The sequence below is a fragment of the Periophthalmus magnuspinnatus genome, chromosome 22 (assembly GCF_009829125.3).
Source record: "Periophthalmus magnuspinnatus isolate fPerMag1 chromosome 22, fPerMag1.2.pri, whole genome shotgun sequence".
In the NCBI taxonomy this organism is placed as follows: domain Eukaryota; kingdom Metazoa; phylum Chordata; class Actinopteri; order Gobiiformes; family Gobiidae; genus Periophthalmus; species Periophthalmus magnuspinnatus.
In genome coordinates, this window is record NC_047147.1 from 25,162,788 (window position 1) to 25,181,764 (window position 18,977).

Genomic DNA, 18,977 nt, shown 5'->3' on the forward strand with positions numbered 1-18,977 from the left:
CTTTTCTCTCTCCTTCCTCACCCCCTTATCTCTCTCTCTCTCTTATCTCCCTCCCTCTCCCTCTCCCCGTTTTCTCAACCCCCTCCCTCGTCTCTTTCCCCTTACTCCTCTGACCCCTCTCTCTCCCTCTCCTCCCTCTTTCTCTCCCTCTCCTCCCTCTTTCTCTCCCCCTCTCCTCCTAAACCGGATAAACAGGTGTTCTTTAAACTCAATCTAAAGCTCTAATGAGGGTCATTTCCTCCATATATTTTTACTACTGTCAACATCAGCAAAATGACGTCAAGTTTTATTCAAATTGTAAACAAACGAGTATTTCTTGGATCTCTTGTGTAGAGATCGACCGATATGTTTTTTTCCCCCGATGTCCGATAAGCTCTGCCGATATTTTTAAGCTTATATGTAGGGCCGATTTTGATTATTTTCCCCTAATTATGCGATTTAACCTGACGACAAACTCCGCCCAAGCCCTGTTTTTAGCACACACCTGTGAGTCAGCTCTTCATCTCTTCATATTAGAGTAGTATCGGTTAATATCGGGGGTCGGCAGACGCTTAAAGGCAAAGTATCGTTATTGTATCGTAACTGAAAAAGCTGGATCGGTGCGTTCCCGCCCGTCACGGGGCATCTGCTTTACCTCCTGAGCCATAAAGAGCTGAACGGGTTAAACCAGGACGTCCACTCGTGTCATGTTCAAACAGTTTAAATAAAGACGGCCTTGAGTCACATTATCACTTATTATCACAGGACCAGGGCTAAACCAGGGCTAAACCAGGACTAAACCAGGACTGAACCAGGACTAAACCAGGGCTAAACCAGGGCTAAACCAGGGCTAAACCAGGACTAAACCAGGACTAAACCAGGGCTAAACCAGGGCTAAACCAGGGCTAAACCAGGACTAAACCAGGACTAAACCAGGGCTAAACCAGGGCTAAACCAGGGCTAAACCAGGGCTAAACCAGGGCTAAACCAGGGCTAAACCAGGGCTAAACCAGGGCTAAACCAGGACTGAACCAGGGCTAAACCAGGGCTAAACTAAGACTAAATCAGGAAACAAACAGCAGAAAATCAGGACTACACCAGGGGAAACGTGGACTAAACTAAACCAGGACTAAACCAGGACTATAATTGGTCTAGAGCAGGTCCACAGCAATATTTGTTTTTTCCATAACAGCCCCAGTTTCCCACGATGCTTGTGTGCTGGTCACATGACGCTGGTCACATGATGCTGGTCACATGACGCTGGTCACATGATGCTGGTCACATGATGCTGGTCACATGATGCTGGTCACATGATGCTGGTCACATGACGCTGGTATGAGCTGTTTAATCTGAGACCGATTGATTTTCCTCATCTAACTTTGCACAAATGTAAGACAGGACTAAACCAAGTCTAAACCAGGACTAAACCAGGTCTAAACCAGGATTGATTCAGAGCTAAACCAGGACTAAACCAGGTCTAAACCAGGTCTAAACCAGGTCTAAACTAGGACTAAACTAGGACTAAACCAGGTCTAAACCAGGTCTAAACCAGGTCTAAACCAGGTCTAAACTAGGACTAAACTAGGACTAAACCAGGACTAAACCAGGGCTAAACCAGGACTAAACCGGGTCTAAACCGCGTCTAAACCGGGACTAAACCGGGACTAAACCGGGACTAAACCGAGACTAAACCGGGACTAAACCAGGGCTATTATCTTTGGTAGAGAACAGGGAGGCTACAGTGTTATCTTCATTTTAGATGTGAAAAAGCATTTACGGCTCTCAGTGTTTGTTTGTTTTGTTTGTTTTTCCTGTGTAAACCGGGTCCAAATGGCTCTGTCATGGAATCAGAATCAGTATTGAGTATCGAGTGTTAAAATCAAGTTTGAAATGTTAGTATCGTGACAACACTAAGATGAACAGATAAATGGATAAATGAATAGATCGATGGATAGATATTTAATGCTATACTGTGAAATGTTCCAAAGCAATAACATTTCCATGGAGACAGCAAAAATATATATTGTACCTTTAAAAACAGCATAAAATCAGTGATATTTGTAGTAAAAGTGCAGAAGTGTTGCTGACGTCCTGGTCCCAGCCCTGTCCCTGTGTATATGTCCCCACAGGGCATGTTTATAAGTACAGTGTAAATGTCAGACGTCGCTGTCGGAGCGAGGACCTACTGTGGGCGGGGCTGACTCACACGCACGAGCTCTTCTCTCATTGGCTCGTTTACATGTGGCACTTACGTCTTATGTGATTTGAAAGTCATGGCAGAGTGAGCACCTCCCTCACAGCAAGAAGGTTCTGGGTTCAACTCCAGGACTAAACCAGGACTAAACCGGGGCTAAACCGGGGCTAAACCGGGGCTAAACTGGGGCTAAACCGTGCCAAACCGTGCTAAACTGGGGCTAAACTGGGGCTAAACTGGGGCTAAACTGGGGCTAAACTGGGGCTAAACCAGGGCTAAACCAAGACTAAACCAGGACTAAACCAGGGCTAAACCAGGGCTAAACCAAGACTAAACCAGGACTAAACCAGGGCTAAACCAGGGCTAAACCAGGGCTAAACCAGGGCTAAACCAGGGCTAAACCAGGGCTAAACCAGGGCTAAACCAGGACTAAACCAGGACTATTTCAGGGCTAAACCAGGACTAAACCAGGACTAAACCAGGGCTAAACCAGGACTAAACCAGGACTATTTCAGGGCTAAACCAGGACTAAACCAGGACTAAACCAGGACTAAACCAGGGCTAAACCGGGAATAAACCAGGATTATTCCAGGACTAAACCAGGGCTAAACCAGGGCTAAACCGGGACTAAACCGGGACTAAACCGGGACTAAACCAGGACTAAAACGTGTCTAAAACGTGTCTAAACCGGGACTAAACCGGGACTAAATTGGGACTAAATCGGGATTAAACCGGGATTAAACCGGGACTATTTCATGGCTAAACCAGGACTAAACCAGGACTAAACTGGGACTAAACCAGGACTAAACCAAGAATAAGACCGGTGACAGAATGTGTAACTCTGTCACCTCACAGCAAGAAGGTCCTGGGTTCAAATCCCAGTTGACATTGGGCTATAGGACGAGACAATATGCTGAGAAAAAACAAAACGTGACGTGATCCTTCTGATGATCTGTGTCCAGCTCTAGACTCGCACATAGTCACTTCACAATATTCATCTGAAACAAGTTAATATCAGGAACCACTTCACTGACTTCCATGGTCGAAAACTGCCCAGTGGGAGCTGACGTCACCGTAAACATCATCGTATGGTTGTGGCATCTTAAAAATAAGCAATTAATTCCTGAAACATGCACAAATCAGTCCAAATACAACATCAGAGGGTCAGTGAGAAGAAACAGATATAACATGTTTAAACGCTGTAAAAGTCCAGTGTGCAGCATGGGTCTGGTTTAAAGGAAGTACCTGAATCATGATAAAATCTAAATTATGATTTGAATTTTTTGGCTCATGTAAGAATGGTCCTTTTTTCCAGGAATCTCGTCTCCTCAGGTGAGCGTGCTGTGGTACGAGCTTTTGTCTGTGATGCCTCCAGGGCCTTTCCCACGACACTAAAATCACTGTCAGACTGTGGAGCAAAGTGGAGCGAATACGCCTAAGCTTTGTCACAGAACAATGAGACTATCTAAGAGAGAAAGCAGGAGAGGGGGAGAGGGGGAGAGGAGGAGGAGAGAAAGAGGAGCGAGAGGAGAGGGGAGAGGAGGAGATGGGGAGAGGAGGAGAGAGAGGAGCGTGTGCCAAAGTGGAGCGAATACACCTAAGATTTGTCACAGAACAATGAGACTATCTAAGAGAGAAAGCAGGAGAGGGGGAGAGGGGGAGGAGAGAAAGAGGAGGGAGAGGAGAGGGAGAGGAGAGGGGAGAGGAGGAGATGGGGAGAGGAGGAGAAAGAGGAGCGTGTGCCAAAGTGGAGCAAATATACCAAAGCTTTGTCACAGAACAATGAGACTATCTAAGAGAGAAAGCAGGAGGGGGAGAGGGGGAGGGGAGGAGGAGGGAGAGAGGAGGGAGAGGAGAGCTGAGAGGAGAGAGGAGGAGATGGGGAGAGGAGGAGAGAGAGGAGTGTGTGCCAAAGTGGAGTGAATACACCTAAGATTTGTCACAGAACAATGAGACTAAGAGAGAAAGAGGAGAGGAAGAGGAGAGAGGAGGGAGAGGAGCGAGGAGGGAGAGGAGAGAGGAAAGAGGAAGAGAAAGAGGAGCGTGTGCCAAAGTGGAGCAAATATACCTAAGCTTTGTCACAGAACAATGAGACTATCTAAGAGACAAAGCAGGAGAGGGGGAGAGGAGGAGGAGAGAGAAGGAGAGAGAGAGACGAGAGAGAAGGAGAAAGAGGAGAGAGAAGAGGAGAGTGTGTGCCAAAGTGGAGCGAATACACCTAAGCTTTGTCACAGAACAAGAAGACTAAGAGAGAGTGAGAAGAGAAGAGAGAGGAGTAGTACCAGAGAAGAAAGAGGAGGAGGACTAGCGATAGAGAATATGCCAATGCTTTGTTGTCGAATAAAACGAGAGAAAAGGAGGAGAAAGAGAGGAGAGAGAGCAGAGTAGAGGGAGAGGAGGAGAGAGAGGAGGCAGGCAATTTTGGTGTAGAAAGAGAGAGAGGGGGAGGAGAGCTGGTTTAGGTGGAGAGAGAGAGAGAGAGAGAGAGGAGGAGAGCTGGTTTGGATGGAGAGAGAGAGAGATAAAGCGGGGAGGAGAGCTGGTTTGGATGGAGAGAGAGAGATAAAGCGGGGAGGAGAGCTGGTTTGGATGGCTAGAGAGAGAGAGGGAGAGAGATAAAGAGGAGGAGAGCTGGTTTGGATGGAGAGAGAGAAAGAGAGAGAGAGAAGAGCTGTTTTTGATGGAGAGCGAGAGGGAGAGAGATAAAGAGGAGGGGAGCTGGGTTGGATGGGGTGAGAGAGATAAAGCGGGGAGGAGAGCTGGTTTGGATGGTGAAAGAGAGAGAGAGAGAGGAGAGCTGTTTTGGATGGAGAGCGAGAGGGAGAGAGATAAAGAGGAGGAGAGCTGGGTTGGATGGAGAGCGAGAGGGAGAGAGATAAAGAGGAGGGGAGCTGGGTTGGATGGAGAGCGAGAGGGAGAGAGATAAAGAGGAGGGGAGCTGGGTTGGATGGGGTGAGAGAGCAGCTGGGTGGAGCCTGTTCAAATCCAGATGGACAGATAAAGTCACATTTGGGAACATTACACCAGCACTTTTTTTGGCGTAAACATGTTTGTGGTCCGTCCGTCGCAGCTCGGGCCGGAACGCAACACGTCCGTCCAATCAGATCAGTTCATTTCAGTGACACGTGAAACGAGGGAGCTCATTGGTCACCATCATTTTCAAACAAAGACCATTTCCAAGAGTCAGGTTTGTGGAGAGGCAAGCCCACTCACAGTAAAGGAGCAGGTTTTTGTACATTTACTTTTAGTCTATTTTTGGCTAAAAAAGTGACACGCTGTGGCTTTAATCCTCCTGTAACCCGTCCGTGCTCATACCGTGCTCCGTATCGGCCCCTGGATCTCTCAGTCTTATCTGTGATCTGAACTGCAGAGTAACGGGAGCGGTCTTTTGTCCCGCAGAGACGCAAGGACAATACTTAACACACTTTAGCCTGAGAGGTTTGATTCAAAATAACGATCAGGACAACTGTGGCAGAGTGGTTAGCCTTTCTTCTCCTCTCAGTAAGGAGTGGAAAATATTGGTTCCTAGTAGTGTTATTATGATACTAAAATATAATAAAATATAATAAAATAATAAATATAACTGGATGTCGGTACTAAGGAATAGACTTGATACTCAATACTCTTTATTTAGACAATAGGATGTGATTTTCAACTTTAAATGTTTGTACTTTTTTTTCTGTTCCCGTGTGTGTTATATGTGTGTACTCCCTCAGTGTGCAGTAGGGTCATAGTGGTCCGTGTGTGTGTGTAAACTTGTCTATGTGTCTTATACTTGTGACGTCATTCTAAACATGTTCACAAAAGGTTAATTTCTGTCCTGTGAGTGAGACTTTTTAGTATCGATACCTGTGAAAAATGAGTATCTAGTTCGATACTTTTGACGAGCGTAATGTGGACTCCGTTCACACACACTGATGTGAGTCCAGTTTGAAAAATGTTTGCAATATTTGGCGCTGATGTTCCTGTGTGTGAGTGTGTGCATATGTGTGTGTGTGCATATGAGAGTGTGTGTGTGTGTGTACATGTGAGAAGGGGTGTAGGGGCGAGTGTGTGTGTGTACGTCTGTGTGTGCATGTGTACATGTGTGTGTGCGTGTGTACATCTGTGTGTGTTTACATCTGTGTTTGTGTACATGTGAGAGGGGGTGTACGTGTGAGTGTGTGTGTGTGTGTGCATGTGCATGTGTGTGTGCATATGAGAGGGTGTGTGCATGTATGTGTATGTGTGTGAGTGTATGTGTGTGTGTGTGAGTGTGGGGGTGCATGTGCGTGTGTGTGTGCATATGAGTGTGTGTGTGCGTGTGTGTGTACGTGTGGGGGTGTGTGTGCGTGTGTGTGTGCATATGGGGGTGTGTGTGTACATGTGAGAGAGTGTGTACGTGTGGGGGTGTGCATGTGTGTGTACGTGTGGGGGTGTGTGTATGTGTGTGCATGTGTGTGTGCATATGAGAGTGTGTGTGCATGTGTGTGTACGTGTGTGCATGGGGGTGTGTGTGCGTGTGTGCATATGAGAGTGTGTGTGTGTGCATGTGTGTGTAGTGGTGTGCGTGTGTGCGTGCATATGAGAGTGTGTGTGTGTGTGTTCATCAAATTGTGTGATTATTTTTGCAGAAGAGAAAAGTTCATTCTTTTATATTAACACATTTTGTTTTGGTCCACAGCAGTGAGACAAATACTGAATACTGTATCGGCTTAAAAATAGTTATTGCATCAGTTGTGTGTTAGCCTCCTGGTGTGTCCGAGTGGTGTGTGCATGTCCTCGTTGTGTTACTGTGGCAGAGTGGTTATTCCGTCTCTCAGTGAGGAGGTTGTGGGTTAGACTCCCGTAATGACCTCTCTTTGGTAAATGTTTCTGCTGTGATCTCACTGCTGTAGAATGTGACATAACAAACAGGAATGCACTGAAAATGCGGCACTATTTTTGGCGTGGCTGGTCGCTCTGAAGTCACGGTCGCCCGGGGCAGAACCAAACGATTCAGAGAGAGAGAGAGAGAAAGAAAGAGAGAGAGGCAGTCTGCAGCATTAGTCCTGGTTTCACATGCAGCAGTGACACTGATAAACTTTTTCCTTGTCGGTCAAACTCCTCCCTCTCTCTCTTTTTCACACAGTCAAACGTGTGAACTGTTCATCTGCTCCATCTCTCTCTTTCTTCTCTCCCTCTTCCCCTCCCTGTCTCTCTCTCCCTCTCTTTTCTCCTTCTCTCTGTCTTTCTCACACTTAAACACCTCACTCCTCTCTCTCCCTCTTTCTCTTTCACACACTTAAATACACCTGAACTTCCTCACCTCTCTCTCCCTCTGTAATTTTCCGCGTCTCCCTCTCTTTCACACACTTGAACACACCTGTGAACCTCCTCCTCTCCTGTTCTCTCTCTTTCACACACTTAAACACATGTACATTTGCTCTCTCGTCTCTCGCTCTCTCTCTCTGTTTGTCTCTCTCGCCCTTCTCCTTCTCTTTCTTCTCCCCCTCTCTCTCTTTCTCACACTTAAACAGATTTAAACCTTTTCCATACCTCTCTCACTCCCTCTCTCCACTTCCCCCTCTCCTTTTTCTCACACTTAATTAAACAGGCATAAACTTCCTGTCCTCTCTCACTTCTCTCACTCTCTTCCCCCTTCTCTCTCTTTTTTGTCCTCTTAAACACCTGTAAAGTTCTTCTCTCTCCCTCTCTTCTCTCACATCTCTTCTCACCTCCCTCTTTCTTTCTCTCTCCCTCTCTCTTTCACACACTTAAGCAGGTAAAAACTTCCTGTCCTCCATCACCTCCGCCCCCCCCCCCCTCCCTTCCTCTTCTCCGCCTCCTCCCTTTTTTTTATTTTTTAGGTGTGTAGTGTAGAGTATGAATTGTTAAATGTTTCCGTACACTCAAATCATGTTCCTGTGCATCCAAATCATGTTCTTGTGCATCCAAATCATGTTCTTGTGCATCCAAATCATGTTCTTGTGCGCTCAAATCATGTTCTGGTGCACACAAATCATATTTCGGTGCATCCAAATCATGTTCCGGGGCAATCAAATCATGCCCCAGTGCCCAAATCATCTTCCCGTGCACTCAAATCATGTTCATTGTGTTCCGGTGCACCCGAATCATATTCTTGGGCGCTCAAATCATGTTCCTGTGCATCCAAATCATGTCCCAGTGCACCCAAATCATGTTCCTGTGCACTCAAATCATGTTCTGATGCACTCAAATCATGTTCCGGTGCTCCCAAATCATGTTCTGATGCACTCAAACCATGTTCCTGGGTGCTCAAATCATGTTCACCATGTTCCGGTGCACCCGAATCATGTTCCTGTGCACCCAAATCATGTTCTGGTCCACCCAAATCATGTTCTGGTGCACACAAATCATGTTCTTGTGCGCTCAAATCATGTTCTGGTGCACACAAATCATGTTCTTGTGCGCTCAAATCATGTTCTGGTGCACACAAATCATATTTCGGTGCATCCAAATCATGTTCCGGTGCAATCAAATCATGCCCCAGTGCCCAAATCATCTTCCCGTGCACTCAAATCATGTTCATTGTGTTCCGGTGCACCTGAATCATGTTCCTGTGCACTCAAATAATTTTCGGGTGCACACAAATGAAAACCTTGGTCGCACCGGTGCACTCAATTCAACTGGTTACTCTGGCGCCCTGGAGCTGCAGCTGATTTGAATAACCGCTCTGCCGTCTCGTCCTGTGAACTGAGCCTACAGCCAACACAGCAACTTGTAAAGACACAGCTCTGATCTGAGTCACCAAAAATCCCTGTCGGTCCTGTCACTCCTGACATCTTCCCCGGTCTGTCCCTGTCCCCTGTCCACCTGTCTGCCCCTGTCTGCCCCTGTCTTCTGACCCGTGCTAGGGCTTGTTCCTCATTTTTTTGGCAATTTTTGTAGAATCTGGGTAAATTTGCGGCTTTCTGGTGAAAATCATCTTAAGTGTGTCCTGCCTCCAGTGGCCTCTGCAATTTCAAGCACTGCATGACATCACAAAAGACTGAACTGATCACAACCAGGCGTTTGGAATCAGAAACAGTTTGGATACGTGTTAGACCAATCACATTGTTCCTTATACCCCCAGACCCCTCCTCCCCTCTCACTCCCCCCTCGAGTCCTCCAGGTCCTGCCCAGTTTAGCAGCTCCGTTTGAAATGTGTTTGTGAGTTTAGAGTTTAGGGCTTTTCCCTCTTTAAATGTGTATAGAAAAAATGACAAAATGAAATTTGAAGTGAAAAATTAATACAAGAATCACATTTCTGTCTGTCTCTGTCTGTCTCTGTCTGTCCCTGTCTGTCTCTGTCTGTCCCTGTCTGCCCCTGTCTGTCTCTGTCTGTCCCTGTCTGTCTCTGTCTGTCTCTGTCTGTCTCTGTCTGCTCCCGTCTGTCTCTGTCTGCTCCTGTCTGTCTCTGTCTGTCTCTGTCTGTCCCTGTCTGTCTCTGTCTGTCTCTGTCTGTCCCTGTCTGCCCATGTCTGTCCCTGTCTGCCCCTGTCTGTCTCTGTCTGTCTCTGTCTGTCTCTGTCTGTCCCTGTCTGCCCCTGTCTCTCTGTCTGCCCCTGTCTGCCCCTGTCTGCTCCTGTCTGTCTCTGTCTGTCCCTGTCTGTCCTTGTCTGCCCCTGTCTGCTCCTGTCTGTCTCTGTCTGTCCCTGTCTGTCCTTGTCTGCCCCTGTCTGCCCCTGTCTGTCCCTGTCTGCCCCCTGCCAGTGCTGTAATCTGCCCCAGGGCGTGTGGAGGGCGAGTCGAGGTCATGGGAACGCACAGCTGTCCAGATGGAAACACAGAGCACCTGAAACAAGAGAGAAGAAAAGTGGGACAGGGAGAGAGAAGAGAGAGAGAGAGAGAGGGTAAGAGGAGTAGAGGAGAGAGGGTAAGAGAGAGAGAGAGAGAGAGTGAGAAAGGGTAAGAGAGAGAGAGGAGTAGAGGAGAGAGAGAGAGAGAGAGAGGGGAGTAGAGGAGAGAGGGTAAGAGAGAGCAGAGAGAGGAGAGGGAGAGAAAGAGAGACAGGGTAAGAAAGAGAGAGAGAAAGAGAGAGACACAGAGAGAGAGGGGTTAAGAGAGAGAGGAGTAGAGGAGAGAGAGGGTAAGAGAGAGAGAGGGAGGGGAGTAGAGAGAGGAAAAGAAAACATATGGCAACAGAAAGAAGAGAGCAGAAGAGTGGAATAGGGAGAGAGAGGGAGAGGATGGGCAGGTGGGACAAAAATGAAAAATATAACAGTGTTAATCTGGAGCTAAATTAATATAATAAGTCGCTCGGTCGGTCGTGTGTTCGTTGTTTGATCTGAAGCGAAATATTTAAAAGTTAAAATCACTTGAGTTCAGAATCTTTGACCAGTTTAGGTTTATTTTGTTTCTTTATTGATTTTTATTTCAGGGCAAAACTGTCTGTACACGGAGAAGGACTCACTCTTTTTTATTTGTTTTTATTTTGATGTAATCCCAAACTTTATTTTTTCCCAGGTAGAACTAAAAATAGTGTCCGGGTGCGTCACTGGTGCATGCTGGGAGTAACTTCAAGAATTCATAAACCGGAGTGGACGCCCAAAATGTCTACGCTCGGGTCCAATAATAGATGCTAATTTTCATCTGACCGCAGCAAATTAGAAGCGAACGTCATTTTATAAACATTTTAACTCGCGGTAATGTTTAAAGTTTGTATTTTTGTATAAACTTGACCTCTCCGTTTAACTTCCTGTTCGTAAGTGAAGCCGATAATCTTTCCCCCGTTAGCGTGACGTTAGCGTAATGCTAGCGTGACGTTAGCGTGACCCTTGCAGTTTCGGCATGACCTCAGCTGACCTTTGACCTTTGTCGTTTCAGAGAGCCTTCACCGTGATCGTCGAGGCCTGGGACCGAGACAACGAAACGCACGGCAACACAGGTAAGCCAGGCTAACCACTCTGCCGCTGTGACCCAGTTTTGATTTTGAAATTAAAAAATAAATAAATAAATAAAATAAAATAAAATAATAATAATAATAATAATAAATAAAAAAATAATAATAATAAAAAAATAATAATAAATAATAATAATAAATAATAATAATAATAAGATTGAATGATGTGAGGGAAGTTTTGGATCCATGTGTGTTTTTTGAGGACACTACGATCGAACTTTGGTTGTCTGAAGTATTTAAAATCAAATACTGACTGTAAAGTAGATACCGTATTTTCGTAAAGTTGTACATGTTCTCGTAGTTTGCCCGGGCGTGCGACTTATATGTGAAATTGTCTGCGCTTCATGTCGCTGAATAAATACAAATGTGTTATGTTAGCGTAGCCTGTTGTTCTCTATTTTATTAGTTAGTATTAAATATAAAATGTCTGTCCTTACTCGAAGATTTTGTAATATAAATATCTCCCAAAAACGCGACTTATACATGTTTTTTTCTTCACTGTTACGTGTATGTTTGACGGGTGCGACTTATACTCCAGAGCGACGGAAAATGCAGTAAATATCTGAACAACTGATGATACTGATACTAAGAAAATGACCCGTTCCTGACCCGTTATTTTGTGTTGAAAATGACACGCTCCAACAGTAAAACGCAATAAAAAAATAACGTAATTGTATTTTGGTCATCGTAATCCTTATGTGTGGACTATACAGACTCTAAAAATACACACCAGAAGACTCGGGACGCGCCGATCCAGCCTTTTCATTTCAGATACCGATACCGATATCTATACCGATACCAGAAAATAGCACCTATTCTTTGCTTATTACACAAAAGATCCAATAATGTTCTGTAACAGTTATTTTTTTTTATTTGATGACTGAAGAAGTTCAAACATTATGAGACGTTCTGGAGCGTTCTACTCAGTTGAGCAGGTATCGATACTGAAAAAAATCACGGAACTGGCTAAAATGTGAATCTCCCTGAACAGTTTCATCTTCAGTTTGATCAGAACTAATGGAAGACGACATGGTATAATGAACAAAAACTTTTATTTTGTGTTGAAAATTACACTGTGTTTTAGTCCTGGTTCAGTCCTGGTTTAGTCCTGGTTTAGTCCTGGTTTAGTCCTGGTTTAGTCCTGATTTAGTCCTGGTTCAGTCCTTGTTTTAGTCCTGGTTCAGTCCTGGTTTAGTCCTGATTTAGTCCTGATTTAGTCCTGGTTCAGTCCTTGTTTTAGTCCTGGTTTAGTCCTGGTTCTGTCCTGGTTCAGTCCTGGTTCAGTCCTGGTTCAGTTCTGGTTTAACCCTAGTCCAGTCCTGGTTCAGTCCTGGTTTTGTGCTGGTCCAGTCCTGGTTTAGTGTTGGTTCAGTCCAGGTTTAGCCGTGGTCCAGTCGTTTTTTGGTATTTATCTGTGTACTCCCTCAGTGTGCAGTATGTTCATAGTCGTCCGTGGTGTACACTGGTCACACATGTGTCAAACTCAAGGCCCCCGGGTCAAACGTGGCCCTCTGCATCATTTTATGTGGCCCTCGACAAGATAAATTAAAAGGTTTGATGGTCTTAAAGTGTCATTTTTATCAGGAGATACAGTTACACAGTTGTATTTTTACATCTAGACAAATGGACATGCGAAATCTGTAACTAGAATAAGTCATAAATCCAGAAACAGTTAATTAACAAGTTTAAAAAGTAGTTAGATTTATTTTACAATTGGCCCTTTGAGGTTGGCCATTTTGCTGATGTGGCCCTCGGTGAAAATGTGTTTGACGCCCCTGTTCTAAAAGGTTAATTTCTCTCCTCTGAACACGACTGATTCGATCCCGGTTTTAGTATCGATTAGCGTCCGATCTCCGACGCTACATCGTGGTATTGGATTTGAGTCTTGTTTGTGAGTGCGTGTTTGCCTTCGCCGTGGTTTCGAGGAGGTTCCTGAAGTGTTGTGGACTTGGCTCGGGCTTAAAACAGCTCCTCTCTCTCCTCCAGCTCCTCCTCGTTCTCTCCTCTTACTCTCCTCTTCCTCTCCTCTCCTCCTCCACGCTCTCCTTCCTCTCCTCCCTTCTCTCTCCTCTCCTCTTCCTCCTCTCTTCTCCTCTTCACTGATTACATAAACAGGTTTACTCCAGGTTAGTTTCGATCCTGTGGGATTTCCATGTTTTTGGGTGAAAGTGGATGGCGTCATGAACAAGCTGCGTCCTGTTTGTGAGGCGGAGGAGCAGCAGGGAACCAGCATCACAATCAAACACAAGAATGTGTGAGCGCATTTAAGTCGAAATCGTTTTTTGATTGGCTCCAATTATCAAAGGCTGCAGTTATTCTGGTAATAGAAGCAAACCCCGTGTTAACACACGCAAACATGTTGGGAAATGTCTGTGTGTCAGATGCCCTCCCTGTGTCCGGTTTAGTCCTGGTTTAGTCCCGGTTCAGTCCTGGTCCAGTCCCGGTCCAGTCCTGATTCAGTCCTGGTCCAGTCCTTGGTTTAGTCCTGGTTTAGTCCTGGTTTGGTCCTTGGTTTAGTCCTGGTTCAGTCCTTGGTTCAGTCCTGGTTTAGTCCCGGTTCAGTCCTGGTTTAGTCCTGGTTTAGTCCTTGGTTTAGTCCCAGTCCAGTCCTGGTTCAGTCCCGGTCCAGTCCTGGTTCAGTCCTGGTTCAGTCCTGTTTCAGTCCTGGTTCAGTCCTGTTTCAGTCCTGGTCCAGTCCTGGTCCAGTCCTGATTCAGTCCTGGTCCAGTCCTTGGTTTAGTCCTGGTTTAGTCCTGGTTTAGTCCTGGTCCAGTCCGTGGTTCAGTCCGTGGTTCAGTCCGTGGTCCAGTCCATGGTCCAGTCCTTGGTCCAGTCCGTGGTTCAGTCCTTGGTCCAGTCCTTGGTTCAGTCCGTGGTTCAGTCCGTGGTTCAGTCTGTGGTTCAGTCCGTGGTTCAGTCCTTGGTTCAGTCCGTGGTCCAGTCCTTGGTTCAGTCCTTGGTCCAGTCCGTGGGGTCTTATTCTGTGTAAAACCTGCTGACCCTGTAGATTAGACGAGGTGTAGAACAATATTTAAATTTTGTGTCATTAACGATTATATCACAATAATGATTAAAGCTGCAGACAGTTTTAAAACATTCTGGATTTGAATTCTTATCATTTTAATGTTTAAATATGGAACTTATTCATCATAACTTGTATATAATTGTACTGTGTTATCAGTGAGAATAACTACCATCTAGTGGAGAACATTAAGTATCTTTTTTCTGCACATTCTGGAGATATAATGGAGATGATCTTTGTTGGAGATTATCACAATTATATAAAATGTCCCATGAAAAAGGTTATTGTGGAACTTTTTTCGTGATTATTCTCTTCGAGGAGTTTAAATTTCAGATTTCATTCGTCGTCTCAGATGTGGATTTCTCATGAAGGGCGTAAAATGTGACCTCTGAACTGAAAATTGTTCTGGAAAATAAATTACAAATCACAAAATTGAAATCAGTGAAAAATAAACCCTTCACTGGCCTTGAATGTGAATGTGCACCAGTCAGCTGATGGGAGCTGGGGGGGGGGGTTATTCGTTAGCAGTTACTTGTGGAGTTAGTGTGATTCTCCAAAATGTTTACAACTGTTGCTGTTTTTTGTTTCAGTTTCGCTGTGATTACGGGTAGTACAGTTTTAGGGTTGTGATCATTGTGAGAATAAACCCCACAATTATTATTAACCCTCTACAAATATGTTGTGAAATGTCCATGTGTGTCAAATACCCTTCCTCTATGGGGTCTTATTCGGTGTAACCCTGTAGTTTAGACCTCTACAAACATGTTCTGAAACGTCCCAGTGTGTCAGATGCCCTCCCTGTGTCTCCATGGGGTCTTATTCGGTGTAACCCTGTAGTTTAGACCTCTACGGACATGTTCTGAAATGTCCCAGTGTGTCAGATGCCCTCCCTGTGTCTCCATGGGGTCTTATTCGGTGTAAACCTGTAGTTTAGACCTCTACGGACATGTTCTGAAATGTCCCAGTGTGTCAGATGCCCTCCCTGTGTTTCCATGGTGATTATTCGCAATGATTAACACCAAAAAACTGTTAAATCCTTAGTTTTCCTTTCGTTTATGTTCTACAGGGTGTGACCCGGTTTATGAAATCAATTTTTCTGAGTGACGTGACATAAACAGATACAAAAGCGCTTTCGTTTTCATAACATTTTTGAACGTAAATGACTTATTTTGTCTTCTAAAACTCTCACGCTCATCATACTGCGGCCTAATCATATAATCATGATATTCGATGAACCTAATTGTCTTGCGTCCTCGCCCTCCTCACCCTCAAGCTGCTCGTGGTTTCTTCTTTTCGTCGGTTTGTTTTCGTTATAATACCCCTTTCGATTGCGTGACGTTTTGCTCAGGCCTCTGTAGATCTTTCCTGGAAATTCCCAGTGTGTGCTGTTGCTTCCTGCGAGTGTGTCGGGCTTTCAGCAGGATCGATCGGACGCTAATTGATACTAAAACTAGTACTGAAACTAGATACTCAGTTGAGCAGGTATCGATACTGAAAAAAATCACGGAACTGGCTAAAATGTGAATCTCCCTGAACAGTTTCATCTTCAGTTTGATCAGAACTAATGGAAGACGACATGGTATAATGGACAAAAACTTTTATTCTGTGTTGAAAATTCCACTATGTTTTAGTCCTGGTTTAGTTCTGGTTTAGTCCTGGTTTAGTCCTGGTCCAGTCCTGTTTTAGTCCTGTTTTAGTCCTGTTTTAGTCCTGTTTTAGTCCTGTTTTAGTCCTGTTTTAGTCCTGTTTTAGTCCTGTTTTAGTCCTGGTTCAGTCCTTGTTTTAGTCCTGGTTTAGTCCTGGTTCAATCCTGGTCCAGTCCCGGTTCAGTCCTGGTTTAGTCCTGGTTCTGTCCTGGTTCAGTCCTGGTTCAGTTCTGGTTTAACCCTAGTCCAGTCCTGGTTCAGTCCTGGTTTAGGCCTGGTCCAGTCCTGGTTTCATGCTGATCCAGTCCTGGTTTAGTGTTGGTTCAGTCCAGGTTTAGCCGTGGTCCAGTCCTGATCCAGTCCTGGTTTAGCCCTGGTCCAGTCCTTGGTCCAGTCTTGGTCCAGTCCTGGTTTAGCCCTGGTCCAGTCCCGGTCCAGTCCTGGTTTATCCCTGGTCCAGTCCTTGGTCCAGTCCTGGTTTAGCCCTGGTCCAGTCCTTGGTCCAGTCTTGGTCCAGTCCTGGTTTAGCCCTGGTCCAGTCCTTGGTCCAGTCCTGGTTTATCCCTGGTCTTTGGTTCTGGTTCAGGTCTGGTCCACATTGAAACAGGAGCTGGTCCTGATTTAAACCTGGAGACACTCTGAGATTCTTCACATTCTTAAATCTGCAGAGGAACATGAGGCAGAAGGAGCTGTGTGTGTGGAGCACTTCACACTTTCACTTTAGAACAAAAAACCACAACTTCCAGAGAACAGGGCGGAGTTTGGTCATCAAAGTAACACCAACAACACCTCGCACGCTCAACCCAAAACATGCACAGCGGGTCAAATCCTCCAGCTGAGGTAGTCCCACTGCTCCTGACAGGTTTAACCCAGAGACACAGAAGGATGGGTCAAATGCCTAGTACTTTTGCTTAGATATATATACTTTTTTTTTTTAAATTTTATTATGTATTTTCTGGACTATAAGTCACTTTTTTGTTTGTCCGGGGGTGCGACTTATACTCAGATGCGATTTTTTTGATGAGGGAACAACATTATAAAACAGTATAACGCTCCAAAAAAGTGCATTGTGCAGACTACCCCCGCTTTAAGATGAATATTTTTAAAGCGATCACAAATATCATCCGCCCGTGTCCGCCCGTAGCGCAGCGCCGTCTCCGTCGTGTGCGTCTGGATGTGCCCGGACGTATTCCTCTTCCCGAGACATCACCTCTGATCTCAGCGAAATCATGATTTATCAATTGATTTAAGATTTGATTTATGACTGTCAGAGCCGCGGGCGAGTGTTTTTGGCACAGGGGGTGGGAGGGGCGGGCGGGGCGCGGCGGCTCAGACACGCCCCCTGCTGGTGACAGAGCAGATGTGAGAGAAAAGTACCGTCATAAATTATTGTGGAGAATGTACAGTGTCTGTCCGACTCCGTACGAAGCAAAAGAGGGAGTGATTTTTTTTTTTACGAGTGCGTACGTGTGTCCTGATGGTGCGGTCATGATACAAACATTTCAAAGTTGATTTCGATACTAAGGGATAGACTCGATACTCGATACCGATTCCGATAGCATGGTCAAAATTAAAAACATTCTGTCTTTACGCAGTAGAATGAGATTTTCAACATTTATTTCAACATTTTCAACATGTGTGAGTGAACATTTGTACCGGCGCATATGCTGTTTTTGTGTCCTTGGGCAAGACACTTCACCCTCCCTGTCTATGTACAGTGTGGATGTGGAGACTGGGGGAGTGGCGGTGGTGGTCAGTCAGGCGAGTGGTGCAGATTATCAGCCACTTCTTTGCCAGTTTGCCTCGGGACAGCTGTGGCATCGTGTAGCTGATAGAGTGCGGAGGATTTAAAAAATGGTCTGCTGTTGCGTTTTGAGGATTTTGATCAAGTTTTTATAAATTTAATCGAAATACAGTTGTCCCTCGCTATATCGCGGTTCACCTTTCGCGGTCTCGCTGTTTTTCGTGGATTTGGTTCGTGGAGACGGCAGAGGAGAGTGCTTGTACAAGTAATTTGTAAATGAGAAAGGAAGGTGTAGAGAATATAGATTGGAAAAAATAAACACATAAAAAATAAAAAATAAATAAATAATAATAATAATAATAATAATAATAATAATTATTATTATTATTATTATTATTATTATTATTATTATTATTATTATTAATAATAATAATAATAAAAAATAAAATATAATAATAAATAAATAAATAATTAAATTAAATTAAATTAAATTAAATTAAATTAAAAAAAATGAATTAGGTATTTTTTTTGTCATTTTTTGCCTTTTTTAAATTTATTTATTCTTGACAAAATTCCAGTTCTGAATCTAAACCGGACTCAGGAAGTGCTGTGGAATGTGATTCACAAAAGCGTTGTTTTGCGGTGCCCGAGCCCACATTGGCAATCGTTAGCATGCTAGTTGTCCTCAGCTTTACCACTCACTGCAAAACTCTGATCCCTGAGAGTTGTGAAAAGCGCTTATAAACTCATCTCTTTGAATAATGAGGATGCTCAGGATGCATAAGGTAAGTGAGGAATAACTTTGGAGCACTGTTTAAAATGCCAAGTCTTTTCCTGTTACCGAAACTGACTTTGACATTTTAGTATCATGAAACATTCTAGTACGATCTGTGTCTCCGGCTCGTCTTTATTTTAAGAACCGGACCGTGATAAGAAACCCCCAAACAGGAGATGTAGACAACTTCCCTGCGTCTGCTCTGTCCTGGTCCCCTGTCTCCGCTGCAGTGCATTGTGGGTCGTGTTCGGGGGGTTAAAGGTCGTTTCCGATGTTCGTCTTCCTGCCGGTCTGGGATTGTTTCCTTTTTGGCTCTCGTGACGTTGAGTTGCACTTCCTGATCGAGACACGGGGCCTGAACGTCACATGGAGGACATTTCAAACAACATCTTTTCTCAATGTGTATTTTTTAATCGTTTTAGTCGTGTTTTGGCAGTTTGTATTTTCATTTTCAGCTAATTTATTTATTCTTGACTAAATTCCAGTTCTGAATCTGAACCGGACTCAGGAAGTGCCGTGGAATGTGATTCACAAAAGAGTTGTTTTGTCTGAAGTGCCTGAGCCCATTATAGACACGTGTGTTACTATTTAAAGAACGTTTCTGCTGACATCCTGGTCGTTCTGTTTGAAAGAATTTGGAATTATTTAGGTAAATATTGAATCGCGTGTGTATGTCAGAGCAGGTCGTCGCTGTCAGATTTTTTTTTGTCTGGGGGCATTAACATTTGAGAAAAGA

At 44.7% G+C, this 18,977-nt stretch overlaps 1 protein-coding gene across 2 annotated transcripts in view; it reads left to right on the forward strand.

Annotated features, from left to right (window-relative positions):
* Positions 1-18,977, forward strand: part of LOC117390148 (protein jagged-2-like) — a 78,206-nt gene that overhangs the window by 15,969 nt on the left and 43,260 nt on the right. For both annotated transcript variants that reach the window (XM_055230890.1, XM_055230891.1), the window contains exon 3: positions 10,979-11,039. In XM_055230890.1, the coding sequence (XP_055086865.1) occupies positions 10,979-11,039 (61 nt within the window). The remainder of the gene's footprint in view (positions 1-10,978; positions 11,040-18,977) is intronic.